The 22,366-nt window shown below is 39.5% G+C and overlaps 1 protein-coding gene across 2 annotated transcripts in view; it reads right to left on the bottom strand.

Moving 5' to 3' along the window:
* Positions 1–22,133, bottom strand: part of ap3b2 (adaptor related protein complex 3 beta 2 subunit) — a 48,792-nt gene extending 26,659 nt beyond the window's left edge. For both annotated transcript variants that reach the window (XM_022755902.1, XM_022755900.1), the window contains exons 1-9: positions 21,986–22,133; positions 6,789–6,864; positions 6,146–6,220; positions 5,726–5,821; positions 5,379–5,539; positions 4,866–4,932; positions 3,859–4,041; positions 2,346–2,543; positions 463–560 (exon numbers count right to left, since the gene is read on the bottom strand). In XM_022755902.1, the coding sequence (XP_022611623.1) occupies positions 463–560; positions 2,346–2,543; positions 3,859–4,041; positions 4,866–4,932; positions 5,379–5,539; positions 5,726–5,821; positions 6,146–6,220; positions 6,789–6,864; positions 21,986–22,098 (1,067 nt within the window). In that variant the 5' untranslated portion in view covers positions 22,099–22,133. The remainder of the gene's footprint in view (positions 1–462; positions 561–2,345; positions 2,544–3,858; positions 4,042–4,865; positions 4,933–5,378; positions 5,540–5,725; positions 5,822–6,145; positions 6,221–6,788; positions 6,865–21,985) is intronic.
* Positions 22,134–22,366: the final 233 nt, after the last annotated feature.

A 22,366-nucleotide genomic window follows, 5' to 3' on the forward strand; every position in this document is an offset into this window, starting at 1 on the left:
CAGTTATAAATACTAGTAACTCATTAGTAAGATAACGAGTAGTTAGTATCAACTGGATCTTGTCAAATAGTGAGCCTGCATCAATATATGAAAACTGTGTTATAACTTGTTTATAATTGTTTATTTATGATTTATAAAGTGTTAACAACCAAATTAACAACCCAATTATAAACCGTTTCATTATAAACGTGGTCTCATTGTAAAGTGGTACCAGAGTTTGAAAGGAGGACACTGAGGTAAACGGATGGTTACTCAGCTGAGGAGCCCCAAAGACAAATGCCCTACCACCCTCTGTCTCAAGCTGATCTGCAGATCTAACAGAGCGAGACGACGAGCGAGAGTGTAAAGGGTGAGAGGGTCAATGATATAAGATGGGCCAGGCCGCTCAGTGATTTAATAACAAGCTGTGGCTTATCAATCTGAATAGACAATTTATTTGAAATGATAGCCAGTAAAGCTCACCTGTGGCTCCTAAGGAGACGGACCAGGGCCTTGGCGATCACCCCAACCTCTGCTTTAGGGGCAAGATGGAAATACAGCTGAGCCACAGCCATCACCACCTGGAACGTGCAGGGAATGAGAAAAGAGAAGCAGGGCTACATCTTACGCAGTGGTACAATCTCACAATATAAAATACAGTAAAAGGCTGAATACAATGTACCAAGTCTCACTGGGAAATGTGTCTAAAAAGCTTTTTTCTCTGTGGAAAATTCATTAATTACAACAGTCTATTACCAGTGCATACAATTCCTTACACTGCCTCATGCTGCAGTGCAGATGTGTTGAATGTGTTTTGCTCTGGGCTAAAAGTGAGAAGATTAAAAGGTTTTAAAAGTTCAAGACACGATCTGGCAATAAATCATTCAAGTTTGTGTTGTTTCAGTCCTTTAAGGTCTCAGTCAGCATATTGCACACAATTTATACCTGCATTAACTGATTCTTTTTTTTTGGACACTTAGCAGCTATGAACATGACATTGATACATTGCCTTATAAAGATGTGTGTGAATGTGTTAGCAAATGGAGCAACAATAGCCACCTTGCGAATGTCAGTCCAAATATAGCTATGTTTTGTTCTCCACCACCTCCTGAGGGAAACATCTGGCTCTTCAGCTGCTTAATGCTCCCCTATGTTCACTGGCTAGTCGCTAACTTCATCTGTTGCTGTTTGGTGCGGAGAATTTAGTGTACAGTTGATTTTTAGAGCCTTTTCTCTGAAAACTGCTGCCTGTTGTGCCGAGTGCGGTGAAAGTGAACCACAACAGTAAAGCCAGACAACTGCAGATTCAGGTGAACACAAAATGCCAAAAACTTCAGTTCCTCTAATGACCACTTGAGTCTGGCTCCAGCAGTGAGTCAATCCCCATCGACTCCCATCTTAAAATGTCCAACTTTACAAAAGAAATAAACATGTTTACAGCCTGGTACAAAAAACAGTTTCGGTCTTTACAGCTAATTTCCCCCTTCACTGTGATGAAGGGGTGAATTTTTATATAACTCACCTGTTTAAATTTTATGAAGGCTTAAAGGTATACATAATTGATTACGAGTCACTTTAAGTAATAGGTGGGTTAGTGTATGCTTGCCAAAAACCAGCATGCACGAAGTCTCAACTCCAGACACGCCCCATGTCTTTGCCCATTTACGGATTTTGGAGCAGCCCTGTCTGAGCTGTAAAACTGCTCTTCAGAAACCTATGGGTGATCACAGAGGCTACACCCATCTTCATATACAATCTGTGGGAAGCACATGTATGTGGCATTTTACCACAGATATTCACTCAACAAACACTCAACAAATTCAACTATTTGAAGTGACATAAGGGTAAAGAGAACCCATTTATGAATTGCTTACTAGGTGCAACACAATATGCTGCGTTGAAAGCAATTACAGAGGACATTGATAGACATAAGCAACACCTGCTTTCTTTTTACGCAGCCTAGAAGCTTAACAGCAGAAGACAGAATAATGTGTGACAAGTGGATTTTATAACATCTAACATGGAACAAAACAGGGCCGCCAAGGTGACCACAGCAGTACTAATGCAGTGTGATGCTTTATTAATTTCCTTCAGGAAATTGTCACTTGTCCCCCTTTCAGAGCGCGAGGTCAGCTCTGATTAAGGACTCTTCAGCTGGATGGATGCCTGCTAATATAAACCAAGGCCTTGATTATGAAGACCTCAATTAATCACTACACTAACCTGCTGCTCGAAGTAGAATAACTTGGGAGAGGAAACAATTGCATTCTCTGCCATGGTAACTGGCTCAAAAGGAGAATTAATGGACTGTGCTGTGTTACAATGATGTTAGCTGTGTGTATATTTTAAAAGTGCAGTGGTCTCACGGCTGCGTTGCGGCTCTGCAGCAGCGGCTTTGTGTTCCTCAGCAGCAGCCGGTGATCTGGATCCATCACGTACGGTTTCCTCTTGGCCATGGCAGCAACCTCGGCTTTCTTCTCTTTCTCCTCCTCGTCTTCATCCTCATCTTCATCTGAGCCGTAGAAGGTCTTCTCCCCGCCGCCCCCCTCCTCCAGCAGAGACTCCTGCAGAAACAGTGGTGATCAGAAAGTGTGCTGGGGGGACAAACCAAGACATAAACCTCTCTTGCATGGAAAGTAGTTACTGGCAGCTTTAAAGGTCACCAGAAGTCACCAGATGGTAATTTGCTCTTGAATATATTTGATATAAAAAAAAAAACAGCACCACCATGTATGAGAAACATTATCATTAGACCTCCTGATGTTAGACAAATTTTTTAGTGCAAAATATTTTTCACTGCATTCACTGGGAATTACCACAATAACAATGTTCAACACGGTATGACGGCGGCTCAATTTGGCGCTGGTTGCTCATGAGAAAAGACAGGTGGGTCTGAAAAACTGATAAACACAGAGAAAAGAATCACCAAGGCCGCATCGGAGAAAGAAGAAAACAATGAGAGGATGATTTCAATTTATACCTCCGCACGGTCACAATGGCAGGACTGGGAGAATATAATAATCCAACAAAATAACAGCTGTATTGTTGCAAAAAAATTTGCACCTATACACTTTTGTTGTATTGTAATCTCCTCTAAATCCCATTCTTATGCAAATTAGTTGTTGGTGACAGCACAGTGAGTAAACTCTTAGTTTTTATAGTTTGTATTAACTGCTGCAACAATCAATGAAACACTGAATCAGTATATGAAGTCTTTTATGTAACTGAATTCATTGATATACGGTACTACACAATAAGCAGTGTCTGTGTATGCAATAATAGAGTCAAAAATTTTGCCTTTGGTGTGATTCCACAGTGTAACATGGAGAAAACCGCAAAAGAAAAAGTATAGTAAATATAGCTGTGTGAATAAAGAGTGCAAAAACATATCTTAAGTTGATAACCTGATTAGTCAATGGACAGAAAATCAATTGACAAAATTTTTCAATTTACTATTTAAGTAATTTATTAATGCCACAATATTTGCTTGTTCCAGCTTCATAAATGTGAATATTTGCTGTTTTCCTGAGTTTTATTTTCCTGTAAATTAAATATTTTTTTTGGTTTATGGACAGTTGGCTGCACAAAACAAGCAACCTGAAAGCACTGTATTGAGATGATGAGATGTTTTCACTATTTTCTATCATTTTATAAACTAAATGATTTATCAGCTGATTAAAAAGCAAAACAAAACGTCAGATTTATAAATAATGAAAGTAATTTTTAGTTGTTGCACTTAACTTATTAAACACCAGGCTAATAGGCTTGACATTAGTCTTGTCACCACAGAAGAAATAAATAAAGCTGATCAACTACAGAGGTTACACTTTTATGAACTGATGACTTATGACACACTAAACATTCTGTATTCTTACTCACATTGATGTTTGGGTTGAGGAACTGGGTCCTGGCGTAGCGAGTCAGCATGTTGATGATGACGACCTGCCCCCACTCTTCCACGTCGATCAGAAGGTTACACAGCTTCCTGTAGTTCTTGTGGATCAGGTCGATGCGCTCCGGGCACACTTCCTCGAAAGCCATGACAACGCTTCCTGCCACCAACTGCAGCACAAGTACAACCACACAACAGATGATGATGTCAGGGTGATGTCCTTGAATACCTTATGTCAGGATGGTACATGTGGTCTCTGTGGATTACTGATGCACAAAATACTGTCAACATACAGTCACATCTTCTGATCAACTAGAATTAGAGCATTGTGGTTGTACGCCTCAGCCAACCAGTCAAGATGCAGGAAATATTAGCGTAGATAGCTTTGAATAATGTTGAATAATGGTGGTTTTAGCAGAACATCATTATGATGTCACAGTGAAGTTGATCATTTCATCATTTTATCTCATTAGACCTTTGTGTTAAATTGTGTCATAATTAGCATATAAATTCTTGATTTATGATGAAAAACGTGTTTTGTGAAGGCGCAGTGACCTTAACCTTTGACCTTTGACCACCAAATTCAAATCAGTTCATCTTTGAGTCCAAGTGAACGTTTGTGCCCAATTTGAGGAAATTCCCTCAAGGTGTTCTTGAGATATTGCGTTCACAAGAAAGTGACTGACAGAGAACCAGACAACATAATGCCTCCGGCCTCAGCTGTCATCAGCACAGAAGAAAACCTGTAGCTAGTGACTGAAATGCACAGCCTGTTTTTGATATATTTCTGTTACAACAGTTACAACAGCTCATGCAAAAACTTAAAGGTGAAGAGGGAGAGTGGTTAAACAAATGATAAGCCGTGAAACAACTGAAGAACTGAATGCAATCTGGTGCCGTGCACTCTATCTTTTTCAAACTTTGAATTGCATTAGTTGAGAAAAATCTGGTGAGAAAAGAAAAAAGCGGAATCAACAAAGTTCTCTAAACCCACCGTGGTTTTGTCAGCGAGGAGTTTCTCTATGACTTCAATCAGCTGGTCCTTCTGCTCCGGATCCAAACTGAGAGCAGAGAGAGATAAATCCCTTAAATGCGTGAAAGAGGAAATGTTGGAGAAAGATCGGTTGTGCTTAAAAATTATACTCAAGAGCATAAAACAGAAGGATTGCTGAAGGATGTACTTTTTACTGCCATGAATGGCTTTGATTTCACGGTGGCAATAAGTCATAACATTTGATCTTAGCCTTGTGGTTCTCAGACTGGGGATTAGAAAGCTGTAAAGTGAATTATGAATTCTCAAAAACAGATTTCTGAAACACAAATTCATTATCTATGATTCTTCTAATCATTGTCATAATAAATAGTACGCGTCTCAAATAATTGCTCAAGTAAAATAATCTGAAAAAGGAAAGTTAACATCCGCATTTGAGTTCATCATGGTGAGTCACAACACTGAGTCATAACTGTTTTGTTTTAGGGTCCTTGTAAAAATGTCCTTGTAGGTCACCTGTAAAGTTTAGGAATTGCGTGAGCAGCTGTCTTTCTCACATATGGAGACATGTCGGAGGCTGCTTCTTTGATGGCCAGCATCATTATGGGAACGATGATCGTGACTCGGATGCTGGAGAGGACTCGCAGGGCGCTGGCTCTGATCAGCTGGTTCGGATCCTGCAAAAGCACAAAGCAAAGATTTTATGATGGTCGACAAGGTTATGGCTTGGTTTAATGTGATTTGATTTGAAAAGACTATAGTGCACAGTGTTAATAAAAATAAGATTAGATAAATATTTATTCCTAAAGTTTTATTCTTAAAGTGCATCCACAGACAAATGTCACATGTGAAAACTGCTGCACCTTCAGACCACGCTGAAACGTGGAAATGGAGAGCAGAGCGAGATCCTGCTGCTCCTCAGCATAACGCACCAGATAGACGTAGACCAGCTTCTTCACCTGGAGGAAGTAAGCGGGAGAGAGGTTGTTAAAAAGAGAAGATTTAATCCAAATTATGTAGATTAGTTCAATTTTTTCCACTGAGATAAATCTAAGATAAAGCCAAGTGATAAAAACCTTAAATTTAGTTCAGGTGAGATAAAGCCAAACCCCACCGGGCTTTTAAAAAATGTGTTAAGATAATGCATAAGTTACAAACAAAGAAAATAAAAAAATAGAAAATAGAAAATAGAAAATGCCTTTTTTTTTTTTTAAACATAAAACTACTCAAGCTTAAGAAAAAAGGGCAAATAATACATGAAAGCAACCGGGCTCATTACAAACCTCTATGTTTTTGCAGGCCACATTTTTCACCACAGCAGGGAAGAGATCTGACGCGTTTTTACCTCGGGCGATCATCTGCAGAGATAACACACACCAGAAAACACAATGAGGATTTCACAAGGTGATATTTTTCAAGAGTTTGAATCATTTGTAAGAGGAGGTCCGACTTTTCTTTTTCATATTCTATTTCAGCCCCTTTAGATGCTTTTCCTCCTCTTTCGTCTTCTCTGTCCTGCAGGGATAATGAATGAAGAGATGGGTGTGGAGCTTCAGAAGCAGGAATCTGTCACAGATGATGAATATTTAAAAGCTGACTGTACAGTTCGCATCTCTTGCCACTGTAGTTATATCATCGGAAACTGCCTCTGTCTTAAAGCTTCGGGATCTTAACTACAGCACAGTTTTAATTGGATTGTGATCTACAGCTCTCATTACAGCATCATTATACAGACATCTTTACAATCAAAACTATGAAATCGATTTTGGTACCGAGAACAAGCTTTGGGTGTTTCCTGTTAGCGTAAATTAATAATGAAGAATGCTGTGTTTTGCTCAGAAACTTTCCGTGCCTCTGTCCTTCACTCGGCACGCAGCCGAATCTGCTGATCAGTGAAATCCCAGAGTAAACATTATTTATACTCACAGCCACAATCCGCTTCATTGCCTCTAGCTTCAGGGAGTCTTTGTTGCTGTCCAGCATCTCCTTCAGGTCGTCATGTCTGAGGGGAGAAAACAGTGAAAATTAGCTCACAGCTTGTTCATTTTCAGTACAGGCAATCATAAAAGACTCTGACTTCCAGGGGCCTCACACAAGAAATGCAGACCTGTTTTACAATTTCCAAAATGTATCAAACTCTGCAAGTGTGGCCCAGAAAAATGATTCTCTTTGAAGTGGGAAATCCAGCTTGCAAAATATGGAAACCTTTGAAACAGCAGCTCATAAAAGCAGAGTAATTGGAAAGTGACATAATCCCCAATACATGCCGACGTCTCATAGAGAGATTATATGTAGATATTTAAACAGGCATGGGGTGGGGGGTGGGGGGGGGCTCAGTTCAAAACCAGGAGGCTCTATTAGTATCATACAAGCTCACTTCTTTTATATTGGGTAACCAACCATGATGTAAACATAGATTCTTATAGTGAAATAATTAGTCAAGCAACAGAAAATTTATCAGCAACTATTTTGATAATTGTTACATATTTTTATGTAACATGAATCTTATGTGACAGTAACACTAAATATCTTTGGGTTTTGGAAGAAATCTGAAGACCTTTAGGAAACTGTGCTGGACATTTTTCCCTATATTCTGACATTTTGTAAACCAAACCATTAATTAAGAAAATGATTAATCAATTATGGAAATAATTGTTAGTAACTAATTCTAATATTTCCCAACTTATTTACTACAATTGCACAGTAATTATCACAAATACCTTATGTTTATGGTTGTGATTTGGAGAAAAACTTGTTTAGAAATTCAAAGAAAATTGCAGAGGGGGAGAGGAGACTTGATGTATAATACATGAAATAAAATTAACTAATGTCTAAAATCCTGTAAAAAGCCTTTTCTTCTAAGCACCAACTGCATGTACCTCTATGTGCCCACTGAAATGTCTCTGTAAAAGTATTGAAAACTGTCATGTACCAAAAGTCAGTATTTTTGTTATTGAGAGTTTTTTTTATTGCCGTTTTTAACATAATAATTCAAACACATTTATCTAGGGAGATCAAAAGACAACACTGTCAAACAAAACAACAATAACAACAACAAATAAAAGATAACACAGGAGTGTGTGTGTGAGAGTGGGGGTGTTTTTGTGTGTGTGTGTGTGTGTGTGTGTGTGTGTGTGTGTGTGTGTGTGTGTGTGTGTGTGTGTGTGTGTGTGTGTGTGTGTGTGTGTGTGTGTGTGTGTGTGTGTGTATGTGTGTGTGTGTGTGTGTGCAAACCCACTTGACATGTAACTCTCCGGCCATGTTCATCTATCATCCCAGTCGGGGACGATGGGAACAGACTTTTCTGATCACATATGAGAAGCAAGATCCTTGTGTGGGTGGATGTAAGCTGACATCTCCACACTGCCACAATACAAACACACATAAACAATACTGACAGATCCTACCAAACCTGCTGGGAGGAACCTGCAAACAACGGAGACGACAGATCTGCACAGACAGGATCACTGCTGCTGCAGCTCCCAAGATAAAGACACCAGCCTAATTGAACACTGAAAAATTCACTGATGACATTTTGAGACAGGCTTGATATTGTTTTTTCCGCTCCCTATTGTTATATAATAGAAGACAATAATTACTTCACCTTTGTCCAGTAATGAAAAACCTTTTGAATTTACTCTTATAAACCCTTCTTGTCTGGTTCCTTTTTACGCGGCCGAAACAAGTGGCGAACACGACGCTGACATGTGACCATGCTGATATGACAAACTTGTGAGCAAACAGTTGCTTATTTACACAACCAGCAGTTACAGAGCAACATTATCATTCAGTCCAATATTCACCATCTTTTATCTCTGTTTTTGGGTCTCTACCAACTCCTGAGGGAAATATATGGCTCTTTAGCTGCTAAATGCTCCAGTATGTGGAACAGATAGTTGCTAACTGTGTCTGTCTGCTGTTTGGTGCTCAACAGGTAATGAACAGATATTAGAAAAAGTTAGAAAAAGTAAGTATTGTAATAATATCAATTACAGATGTTTTTATCGACTGCACCATCTAAGCCTATAATATCATGCAATGTGAATCAGTTAAAATACTGACATGTGAATTGTAAGATATTAAAGGTGTAAAAATGGATTGTAGCAACACCTACATGCTGTTGAAACATACAGTATATGACCAGCACTGGATATGGACATCTTAATGTGGGGTATACATGAATTCATTTAATTTTGTCTTATTTCATTTTTTACAGACATAAAGACATCACTCTAACATGGCAGTGTGAGCCAAATGGGTAATTTTCTAGCCAGATGTCAAGTTACCCCTCACATTAACAACAAAACGACCAAATCAAACCAGAGCAGGCAGATGTAACATAAAACTGGATAAACAAAGAATCAGAAGTTATAAAACAGAGTGAGTCCATCTGCTGTTCAACAGTTTGTGATCAAACTAAATTTACTATTAATTTCAGACTGACAGCAACTGTGTTTTTCACAGGTTAATAGTCTAATATTTTAAATGCCTTTATATCCAGTTGTTATAATGACACAACACCACTGCCTTACTACTTCAGAAATACTGTGTTAGTGTCTGTTTGCCAGCCTATATCCATAAACAAAACTTTAGACCACCAAACAGGATGAATCCACCAGCAGAAAGACTTTTACATCTGACTCGTTTGGAGTTGTAGGTCTGACGGGTGGGGTTTGGTTGGTGGTGGGTGGGGTGACAAAATAGCTGCAGAGCTGCACATTTCCCCCAACTAGTTTCCAAGGCAACAAAGGATGCAATAAAATGAAGTTAAGTGATTTCCTGCCTTCCTGCAGAGCCTTTGTTGGATTTGACACTGTTTCCATGAGGGACTAAAGGCCTGTGGAGAAGAGCTGAGGAAACACAGTGATTTACTCCTGGGACTACAGGCTCCTCTGAGCAGAGAGCTGTGGCACTGGATCCTGTCCCTCACACTCCTGTAGCGCAGGTGCTGGATACAAAGCAATTCAGAGACTCTCTTAAACAAATGCACACAATCTTATTACCTCTGCCAAAGAGGTTATATTGTTTCTCCTGTTTGTTTTTTCTGTTAATTAGCAGGATACAAATCTATTAAAATCATTTCAGTTTTTTCATAGGCCAAAGAAGAACAAATTAGATTTGGATAGAGCCTCCATCTGACAGTTTATGAAGAACTTAACATTTTGGCTTATATGTAAATTTTGGATTCCTTCCTTCCTCAAGTTGAATTTTCATTTTCATCACACCTATTTTCCCAGCTATATAAATTGCTTGCGCAAAGATTTTCACCCCTCATTCATATTTCACCCAAATGTGGTTCATTAAATACTTGCATGAGCCTAAAAACATTTGAATTTGTTTTTGTTGATATGCTACACTTCTATCATGGCCGTATTTAAATGGCCATAAGGCTGTAGTCATGAATCTGACTTCCTTGAAATTTGGCAGAATTTATCATTAAGTCCTAATACTCCTGGACAGATTTGGAGTATTTATTAAAAATCATCACTGTCATCAGCCAATTACACAACCATATGCAGATTTTTATTTCTATTAGTAAAATAACAAATAGAAGCTTGTGCAGTTTGTATATGTGAATATGAGTCCTGATCTTTAGAGTTTACAGCAGTGAATGGGGGCCTTGCAGTCTGTAAGGAGGTGGCTGCCGCAGAACACAGTTAATTTATCACGACTCTGCCTCAAGTTTAATGTGTGTGTGTGTGTGTGTGTGTGTGTGCCTGCACACGTGCGAGTGTTTCTGAGTGTGTTTCTGTGTGCTAAGAAGTATTTTTGCAGTCATCTTCATCAAAGTGTTAATAATTGCATTGCATGAACAACATAGTTCACTCTGTCACACACTTCAAAACCTAAATTCATCAAAGAGAGTCAAATTAAACCTGACAGTATCTATAAAATTCTGTTTGCCAGGGATTATTTTTGGACACGAGCCGTGAACTGACTATGGTCTCTTAGTTACAAATATGTGGCTGTGCCCCAAAACAAACTGAGAAAAATACTCAGAGATATACTCAATTTAAAGATAACTTGCCATAAGCACTGAGTGCCCAGACATGAGGATGAGTAATGCTAATTCAGATTTTGAGCAGAAAATTAGGGTCCCACTGGTTAATTTCTTCCTGTGAAATCCTGATGATGGGTCGCAGCCTTTGGCCATGACTCCAGAAATATGTGCATTTCTATCAACTAGTCTTTTTTATTACAGCCTGAACCTCCTCTATCCACTGTCTTTGAAGCCAACTTCTAATCCCGAAATGTTATTTTGTTCAGTTTCTGCAAGATTTAAAAGCAAAACTATGAAATAAAAGGGAAACCCAAAACACCGAAAAAGGATCTCTTGGTGACATAGTTTGGATTTCTATACCTATTATCTATTTCTATTTGTCATCTGGTTGTGCATTTTTGTATTTTTCTTATACTTTTAATGACTGCACACACAGTTTGTCTATACCCATGTAGTGGCTCTTTGAGGCTGACAACTAAAGCTAAATTCTAACATCAGCAGCATGCTAACATGCTCAAAATGACAACGCTGACATGCTGTTGGTGCACAGGTGTAATGTTTACCATGGTTGCTATCTTAGTTTAGTCGTTAGCATGCTAACATTCACTAATTAGCATTAAACACACATTATAGTTTGGCCTGGGAGGGTCATTAGTTTAGCATATAATTTGGTTATAAACCAATTCATTACAACTCATTCAACAGTTGTTGAGACATTTCACTCAAAACCAAAAAATCGACCTCATGGTGGCGCAACAGGAATGCTAAGGGGATCACCAAAGTCATTCGGAGTCATCCTCTGAGGACCATGAATGTTTGTACCAAATTTTAAGACAATCCACCCAGTGGTTGTTGGAATATTTCAGTCTGGACTAAAGTGGTAGAAAAACCAACATTACCATCCCTAGAGCCAAATCGCTAACATGGCTAAAAATCTAAATCATCATCAATGGTGTAGAAAGCATTAGATTTTAGCATCTGAGGTTGTCTTTTTTTTGCAATACTAATCATACAGTCAAGAATGTGATGTGATTTTCTGTCGACAACAGCCTCACTGAACGACACTGCTTCGACATGACCTTGCTTGTTCCTAGGATGTTCTCACTCTCTCTCACTACACATAAAACCAGCAGCTCAATGCAAAGAGCTCACAGCCTCTCTCTGGATGTTATCAAAAAAAACAATCTCGGAAACAGGATATCCCATCACTAATTCATGATTTACAGGCCAGCTTGATGAGTTAACGTCTAAATTTACCAGCCACTTTCAGTTTTCTTACCTGCAAAAAATCTAACATTAGACATTCACCAAGAAAAGGGTTCATTTGTTTCACAGCCCATGTTAATGAACAACATTGATCAGCCCCACTGATTACTAAAGTGATAGGGATTCATTGTTTGATGACAAACAAGCTTGTAGAAAATCTAATTAAAAGTAGACCTGAAAATATTGATTACATTTGCTGTAGCGGTAACCAACCTGTCCAACAATGTGCAACCACAGAGAAGCTATACATGAATTATTGAGAGTAGCAGGAGTAGAGGTAGCATGTAACTGTCTAATAAAAGTGTGACAAAATTACTGTTTAAGAAAATAATTTCCTCTTCATTGTAATCACTAAAGGTTGTCTTTGCTGTTGTAAAACATAAGCTGCAGCAGCCTAACAGATGCTAACTCATTAAATGAGACGGTTTGACCCTGAAGTTATGAATGGAGCAGAAGACAAAACATTCCAAAGCAGTTCCAGGAAAAAGACAATAGCCCCGGGTACTTCACAGCCTTTCTGCTCGACCATGATGGATTATTACAAACTGTAAATGCTACCTCGGTGAATTATTTTAGAAATAAAGCCTGAGCATCTAAATGAAAAATGACCCTCTGCTGATGCCCAAAGGGCCCACAGAAATTCTACACCAACACTGGTTCTCTCATTTCTTTGGATTTCGTCCCGTCCCGCCGAACAACAGCTTCATTTACAAACAGCTCTGAATTATTTAACCCACTGTGGTACAACAGACTCCAGCGGCGGTCAGGTTACCTGGCACCACAGCCAAGAGATCAGTAGGAACCCTCCAGCTGGAAAGTCTCCATGGAAGTAGGCCAGTCTTCAATGATAAAACTTCAGATGCAATGTCATGTTGCTCACCAAGAACCTAACGCTGCACAGTCGCAGTAACACGACGAAGAGTAGATATGGAAGTGTATTTGCATGAATCAGAGGCGAGGGAAAGCTTGAAGAGTTTCAGTTTACATTTCTAAGCAGCTGGTGAGGCTGTTTTACATAAGCTGACTTTTTCAAAACAGACTTGAAAAGTTTCTCGTTTTTCCATGGTGACAGATTTAAAATACGCCTCTTTAAATCAACAGGTCTGCGCTTTAGCAGAGCTCTTGTCCTGTAAAATTTAAAAGAAACGACGACTGCAGTTTGTAGGTATGACCCAATAAAATCCAAAACTGCAATTATATGTCTCTTGAAGAAAATCTATTTCTGAAGAGCCCCACTTTTGATGTCCATTTTAAAGGTTTGCAGGCTAATTAATTAAAAACTACTGCAGCTCCTACAGCCTTCGCATGAGAAACGTACTGTGGGTCAGATTCCTGATATGCAAAGACATATCTAATTCTAACAGCAACAATAAGTAGAAGCTATGGATTTTTACTAGGGCAACACAATTAATCGAAATGTAATCAAAATCGCAATATGGCCAAGTGCAATATCCAAATCGCAGGAGCTACAAAAAAAAGCAGGAGGTACTTTTTTTTTGATAAAGGTAAAATGTGTCACAACATGGTTTCACATAGACGCCCCGGCTAACAAATCATATTCTCCGGATGCAAAGAAACATTTTTGCTTGGTACAAGACCCAACAAAAATCACATCATCATCATTTTCATATTTTTTCTGTGAAAATTAAATGCAAAAACGACCATTCCAAATGAAATGGCAATTGCAATATCTGCCAAAAATAATCGCAATATGATTTTTTTTGCAAATCTTTCAGCCCTCATTTTTATATATTGTAACAAAGCTACATAAACGGCATTTGTATCAACAGGTAAACTGATACCCTTCCCCAACCTCTTTCTTAACAAGTCTATTTGCTTTTACAAGGTCTCATGCCAGAGCTTCCCATCTGTTTAGGCTTGTGACCCTTAAAAGTGAAGCCATGTCTACTCTAAAACCAATTTTACATGTTGCAATATGTCTATGACTTGTAGGCAGCTCAGCTGATGTTATCCTTAGACCAGAGCTGAAACGGTTAGTCAATTAAATGAGTAGTTGTTCAACACAAAACACATCAGAGCTACTTTGCTAATCAATTGATTGCCATTTTTCAAACTAAAAAGCCAAATATTTCTTGGTCCAGCCTTTCCAATGGCTTTCTGGTTTATATAATTGTAAACAGACTGTTGCTGGGTTTTGGCAAAAAAAAAAGAAGTGACCTTGGACTCCTGGGAAACTGTGATGGGCATTTTCAGTATTTTCCGATATTTTAAAGACCAAACAATTCGTCAATTAATCAGTCAAATAATCTGTAGTTTAATCGAGGTTGCAGCCATAAACTTTCTTCCTGTCTACATTTCTTATCTGCGCACAATAAGGTTTATAATTGTGGTCTCCAAAGTTTTCAGCTGTGTCCCCTCACAATGAGGTACAGTTTACTCGCCACCCTTTGTCAAATGTTTCATGTGTCTGAGATTTGCAAGCAGTTCAACTAAAAGACAATATTTTATTTTAAAAGTTTTAGATTCCCAGAGAGGCAAAAAGATCCAGGATTTGTATAAGAAGAGGAAAAATATGTGAATGTGTGTTGAACAGCTATATTTCTCCTTATATTATCTCTTACAACACTTAAGATTTTGAGGGTTCCCAAATCCCAGGTTGGGATCCACAGACTTAGCCCCTAATTATTCTGTAATTCCATTTTTTTAAGATCATCATCCAGCTGCAGTCGTTGTAATCTGCACTGGAAACGAAGGAGCTAAATTCCCTTAAATGTAACTGTAGCATGAAAGGCTTGAACAGGTCTGGATTCTCCTGGATTATCCTACCGCAAAGGTTGACTTTGGAAACTGCCGCCACCACCGCCGCCACCACCTTCCTCCAGCATTGCTCGTTCCTCCTGGTCTCCACCACCTCCTCCACCACCTCCTCCTCCTCCACCTGTACCTCCAGATCGAAGGTGGCGCAGCTCATCCGGCTGCAGGGCGCTGTACCAGGCCTGCTGCCCGCTGTCAGGGGTCAGCACCGGGCTCTTGTCCTCCTCCTGGCCCTGGACCTGACTCTGCACCGTCTTCACGATGTTCACGGCGTTCACCGGCAGCTGCAGCAGCTTCTGCATAGTGGTCATGCTCGAAACTTAGTCTGAACCAAAAGCTTGAGAGCAACCTGTAGAATCCTGGGTAGATAAGAAGTGGGAAGACTGCAGTTTTCCTCGAGGTTGATCAGTGTGTGAAATCCTCCAGATCCTCCTCGAACAGTTTTCACACAGCAAACAGCAGCTTCTGTCGTTATAAATACTCCTTCCCTCTGAGGTTAAAGATATCCAATGTGGACATTTCTGGCAAGAATGATGCAACAAACCTCTTCAGAAATGCTCCAGCGGCTGCTCAACGACATCTCCACGGTGACAAGGCTGATATACTTTGCTGCCTGGGTGCTGTAATCCAGATCCACCGGAGCTCCACGGCACTGGAGGTTTTTTTTCTTTTCTGTTACATCCGAGTCTGTGCGCACCAAGCGAAGCAGCAGACATCAGCCTCTCAGTAAATGGATGCTCGGCAGAGAGGGGCGTGGAGTTTTATTTGCCATGAAGCCTCTCCTCTCGCGACTCCTCCCGCTGCTCATGTGGTTCCTGTTGCTGCACCAGTCCTTCTCTGCCTCTCTCTCTCTCTCTCTCTCTCTCTCTCTCTCTCTCTGTGTATACACAGGATGTCCACATACACGTTTCTGAGCTCTCCAACAATGACACAGCCTCTCCCATCTTTTTGCCACGTTATCGACTCCCCCCACACCCCTCATCACGCTTGTCATCTTTCCGTCACCTTTCCGCCTCTCCACATTAACCGGTGAGCAGGAATCCTTCATTCATGTTCAGTCTCACTCTATCACAGCTTTTCTTTATCTGCCTTATTCTGAAGTCACAGCCAACCAACAAATCTTTGCTGATACCCGACAGATGCTGTGAAGTATTCCTCGCTCCTCTTGCTCATTATGTTTAAAAATTGTCCTGTCTTATTCATTTTTAATATTCAGTGGGGTGCATTTTTTTTCTCGTCTTACATGACTCAGCTTTCTTGGCAGTGTCGTGATGAGGACACCTCTCTCTCTCTCCCTCTCTCTCTCTCTCTCTCCCACTCATTTCTGTTTGGCTCAAACCAAAATAACTGCCTTGAAGCACAATTCACAAAGCTCTTCCTGTGATCTGTAGCGGCTCAGTTAGGATTTGTTGACATTTGCTGAGGACTAATAAGATTTTTAACCTGTGATGTCAACAAGAAATAAACCCTGGGGCTGCAGCATTTACAGTGGGCAGTGTGCGATGTATAGACTAAAGCAATGCTGGACAGAGAACAGAGATAATTTATTCCTGTAGCTGCTTCACAAAATATTTTTTTGACGCTGTAAGAAACTGGAATCTTTGATGTCTTAGTTCTCAATTTAGGAGGAAGATGTTTTCTTTCACAAAACAATCTTCTCCATCTAACTTCACGAAATGGAAAAACATCACAATCATTATTCAAAACGGCCTGAGAAGATCCAGTTTTGTAAAACTCTTATCATTCTGACTACAAAAGACTGCTGCTGCCAAGCTGGACTTAAAAGCTTTATTCTTTTTTCTTCTTTTTTAGTTTTTCTCCTTTTCTTGTCAAAACTTTTGTGCCTGATTTCGGGTGCAGTGCAGTGGTATCATACTCTCTAAATGAAAGAAGCTTATAGTAACAGAGCATCTCAAAGGAAATATATGAAGGCTTTCATGAATTAATAAACTCTCGTACGTCCTGAAGATGGATAATTCATATTCATCTGCAACTGAGACCGTAATGAAAAGAAGACTTTCAGCTTCACTGTGACATCCTCCATTGTTTTAAAAAATCCTGTTGTATGTGTATTCAAAAAAAAAAAGGAATAGTTTGACATTTTGGGAAATACATTTGCTTTCTGAGTTGAGATGAGAAGCTGGATATGTCTGTACATTAAATATGAGATTACAGGCAGCAGGTGGTTACCTGGAAACAGCTAGAAGCTTGGCACGTAGCCTCCTGTAAAAGTACAACATGTGCCAGTTAGACAAGTAAGATACAACATGTTAATGAGTCAGTTTTACAGGTGCTGATAAATGCCAGGCAAGCTGTTTCAGTCTTTATGCTAACATAAGCTTCTCATTTAATTTTCAGCATGAAAGCAAAATATTTAATACTTACATTCTATATATATATATATATATATTATATATATATACAGTATATATATATATAATATTTCTTTTGAAACTGCAATTTTTGACTTTCATCAGCATTTGGGGAGGGAGGGGGCAAGGAAGCTGAAAACAACACAGATGTGTTTGCCACAGCTTTTGGTATGATGTAATTGACAGAAATTTAAAATGAACCTGAAAAAAAGCCAAAGATCTCACAGAAACGTCAGCTGAGAAAGACAACTGTCAACATGTAAAATACAAAATGATTCTTGATTTGACTCAAGCCAGAAATCCAGACTCTCTGACTCTGACATCTCAGAACCAGGCAGAGAAATAATCACTGACATCCATCAACAACCCTGTTAAACCTACAACAGTCACTTCATGCTGAAGGACAGTAAACACCTTTTAAAAGGTAGTTTTTTTTGCACAGGGTAATAACACAGAGAGATTGACATGGTCTGAGAACTAAAGCAACATTTGACACCCGCCACGTTTCCAGGGAGACGACAGTGAAGTCAGCGCTTTCACCCTCGTGTTTACAGACAAACTGGTTAAACTACCTTCTCTGAGGAGACATCAGCTTCTGCAAACACACATCTGCATAACAAGAACAAGCAGCCGACGCTTTCAGACAATTAGGCTGGATTTAAAAACTAATGACTATGAGTTGCCGAACAGCCTCAAGGCAAAACCTCATCTTCCACATCCAAAGGTTGCAGTTCACACCCACAAATCTGCCATCTATAAACAATGAGCTCCCTCTGCTGGAGACTTATAGTTACTGGTGCTTATTGAAGCTTGTTTAAATGAGCTGGTGATGCTGATGCTGCTTGACTCACATAGTCTGCACAGTTTCATTAGCAGCTTCAGTGGAGCAACAGTGAAGGTAATAAGCAGTGATGCAGTGCCATTAGACCTGTTACCAAATTGACATACATGCAGAGAGAACAGGTGCAAAATGAAATACCCACAAGTCAACAGAGAACACTGTATCTATCTGTTGATTAAATTCTTGATTAATAACTTGGTCTATAAAATAATCAGCGAACAGCAACAACTTCTAGAAAAATGTTGTAGAACACAGATAATGTTGTGATTTCTCTGACTCACAACCCAAAGATCAGTTCACTACACAGCTGAACAATATGCAAAAAAATTATAGTTTGAAAGATACGAAACTTAATGGAACTGAGCCATGAGGAAAATAATAGAGGCCTAATCAACCCAAGTGAAAAGGTGTGCAGAGCCGTGAGCATATGTTGATGATACAAAGGCTCCTTTATGTCAATGAATTAAGCTTCATGACCCCCTCAACAACACTACTATTTTTACTTCATTTGACCATTTCCAAATAAGTTTCCAAAAACAAGTCAAAAAGTCGAAAAAGACCTATAGAGATACCAAGATGCAGTAAAGAAACTGCCTTAATGTAGCTGAAAATGTTCTTTTCTTCCTCTAAATGTTTGTGAACATTGTCAAGTCAGTGAAGATCTGACTTGACCTGGCTGTTCTGACTTCAGTCCTCAGCCCAATTATTGTCTCATATGTTATCCTTAATGTCATCATATGGCAATAAAAAGATAATCATTGATTTCCATTTTCATCTTTCTTTATATAAATGCCTTCATCTCCTCCTCACAAAGTTAAACAAACATTGCATCAGCATTAATCTATGGTGTCTTCCGTACTCACAAATCAACAGCATAAGGTCTTAGATATGAAAATATTACAACTAGTAAATTCAAGATGCCTAACAGTGAAAATCAGTTCCTTACCCAGCTGTAACCCAGGCCCAGACTGTTACATCATATTGCATCGACTAAGAATTAAAAATAAATAAAAGAAAGTGTGTCGTTGTGAAACATATAGCACTGTCTGATGAATAAAAAGTAAAACTTGCCAATGTTCAATAAACTATACAAGCCATTTATTATCTGTCTAGCTTTCATAACAGTTAATCATGTCCAAGAACACCTCTCTGTATCTTACTCCCTCACTGTAAGTCAATTTCAGTGAGGATACTTACAAAAGTGATAAGGTAAAAGCAGTTTAAATGAACTAGTGTCATTGGATTTGCTTTCTGAGAAAGCCGTTATAATGACACTGAGTTCCTGCACTGTCCTTTGGTCAGCCTGAGGACAGTCCTCCTGTATGTAAAAAGAAACCTGGAAGAACAAATTGTTCCTGTTCAGGACGTCTGACTTTATTGTACTAACTGACCTGACCTAAAAGTCTCCGCCCACAATGAGAAATCTGTTGATGCAGGTGGACTGTGTTTGGCAGCTTCATGTTTAAGACTATTCCTGTTGCCCAGATGAATAATTTAGCAGTTTTTGTCCAATACACCTGCAGTAAGGGAATTGATGATCTAGCCTCTTTGGTGGACTGTTAACTGCATTGTGTTGCTTTAAAAGCTTACACACTAAAGGCTACATTGCAGTCATGTCCTATAACCAATAAATCTTTCAGTGTAACCATGGAAATGTGAGTGTTATCTTTTTGCTTTACATTGTTACCAACTGTATGTGTCTGTGTGTGTGTCATGACAAAATATGGTCCTGGAGACACCTACTGTAGTGGGATATACCACAGAGGCAGTTTTGAGTAATTTGGCAAGTGTTTACATGTCTGTCTGTCTGTGTGTGTGTGTGTGTGTGTGTGTGTGTGTGTGTGTGTGTGTCTGTCTGTCTGTCTGTCTGTCTGTCTGTCTGTCTGTCTGTCTGTCTGTCTGTCCATGGTCGTGCTCGTGAGCACTTAGTGCTCATGTAATAACGTAGTGATGACTTCTAACTTCTCATGGGTCAGAATATCAACATGTTGATGGGTGTCGCAGCTGGTGTAATCCCATTGTAAGATGGTTTCTAGTTCAGGTTCACACCAGCCACAACTTCCATCAATATGCTGACATTCTGACCCACAGGTCAGTAGTCATTTTTACATTTTTACATGAGTTCTAAGTACTCATGGGGTCGGACCACACCCATCTTTGAACCTGTAAAGTTTGGTGACTGTATCTCGCACAGTTGCAACAGACAGACATATAAACACCTGCCAAAGTACTCAAAGCTGTCTCTGTGGTAGTTCTTGCTACAGTACATGTCTCCAGGACCACATGGACCACATTTTGTCATATAGAGACACACACAGAGTCACAAGGTGAAACCAAATACCAGCCCTGTTGTTGCGGCTCCCTGTATGATGGCAGTCTGATATCTACTATGCCACTCATTTGCATGCTTACATATCATCATATCATATCAAAAGCTTAAACAATTAGTTGATTAATCAACAAGAAATTAATCTCTACACAATTGTTTCAGTAAATTTGACAAAAAATGCTGGTTTCAGCCTCTCAAATGTGAAACTTTCCTATTCATTTTTTATGTTTTACATGGTATTAAACAGAATATGTTTTGGTTTAGAATAGAGCTGGAACGATAAATCACCTTAAATTTGCGTATTGCAGATGTATTGTATTTGTCAATAACAACAACAATGAATTCCTGCACAGAAATGCTACTCAAACTATAGGTTTGAGTTCATTTAGAAACAGGGTCTTTATTATGTATTTATAGAACAGAGAAAGTTGGTTTTTCAACTATAAAATGTCCCACTCATGTAAGAGTTCTGTATTAAGACTGATGTTTATGTAAAAAATAAATAAATAAATACTAGGTCATCCAATATATCATTATTGCATTTTATAAAAATTCCCTAAAATATCAGTCGGGTTACAATTAAGAATATGCTGTTCAGACTAAACAAACACTTCACAGAAGTTATCTCTTACTCTGGGAACTTAGTTTGGGCGTTTTTGACTTTTTTTCTGACATTTTAGAGACCAAACAGTAAATCAGTGAATCACCAAAATATCCAGCAAATGAATCATTAAGGTCAACAGTTAGTTAAGTTGAAGCCCTTATTGTCATTATTATTATTGTTGATGCTATTGTTGTTATTACGTTTGACTATCCACTGTGCTGAATGAAACAGACATCAAAAGGACATAACTGTGATCATGAATGAGAACAAGGACAAACTCAAGACAAAAAAAAACCTAATGAGAGGAAAAGCAACTCATTCATCCCCAGACTTATTTTGTTGTTTTTTTATTTAAGTATAATTGAATAAAGTCTCACATGTAATGTTTCTCTAATTACAGGTACTAACGCCTGTTTCAGGTAAGTGTATAACGTCTCCAGGTGTACAGTGTGTGCCATGCTCACGCGGAGCTGCTGCCGCTCCGCGCGCTGTCCAGCAGGGGTGGTGCTGAAAGCTGGAGCTGAGGCCTGGGATCCCCTCTGACAGGCCTTTCACACCTCACCGCACGTACATGACATAAATGCTGCCAATTTAAACACCATAAACTCTCTGCTTTAAACACAGACCAGCGAGTGGACATATATTACAAGTCCACTTCAGCACCAGGCCTTTATTTGACACTACAGCTCAAATCACGGTGAGACATTCACGACCAGAAAAAAGCAGACGCCGCTTTCAATCACGGGCCTGATAAACAAAGTTCAGTCTGGTGTTTTTTAAAATTATCTTCCGTCCACTGACAGTAAAATACACTTCCAATGCATCGTAAGAGACAGGAAACTGCACCTCCCCCGCCACAAGCTGCCCCGGTACAACCCCCACAATATGACAAATAAAAACGGCGTCAAGCAGCACCGAGGCAGGTGGCTCCGTACCTTTTGTAGTCGGAGGAGAAAATCCCTCCGCTCGCCGGGTCGTGACCATATTCAGGCTCACCGACGCTTGACGACCCCCCCTTCTCGTCGTTGAAAGCGGAGCTGGCGGACATTGCCGTGGCTTTCTGTGTTTTCTCGCCCTCGCAGAGCAGCGATGGAGATTTAATGCAGAAAGCAGCGGGATAGACAGCTCTTAAAGGCGCACAGACACACCGCCTCTATCCCCGGGATGCTCGGTGCAGAGGGGGATGATGGGTGGGAGAGGAGGGGGCAGGGATGAAGCTATCATCACGTGATTTTTCCAGATTGTAGTCCTTAAACCCGGAAGTATTTGACACATTTACCAAGCATCCATGATATTTCCTCATCTCTCCTTTTCCA

Source organism: Seriola dumerili, unplaced genomic scaffold (assembly GCF_002260705.1).
Source record: "Seriola dumerili isolate Sdu_G_001 unplaced genomic scaffold, Sdu_1.0 BDQW01000242.1, whole genome shotgun sequence".
In the NCBI taxonomy this organism is placed as follows: Eukaryota; Metazoa; Chordata; class Actinopteri; order Carangiformes; family Carangidae; genus Seriola; species Seriola dumerili.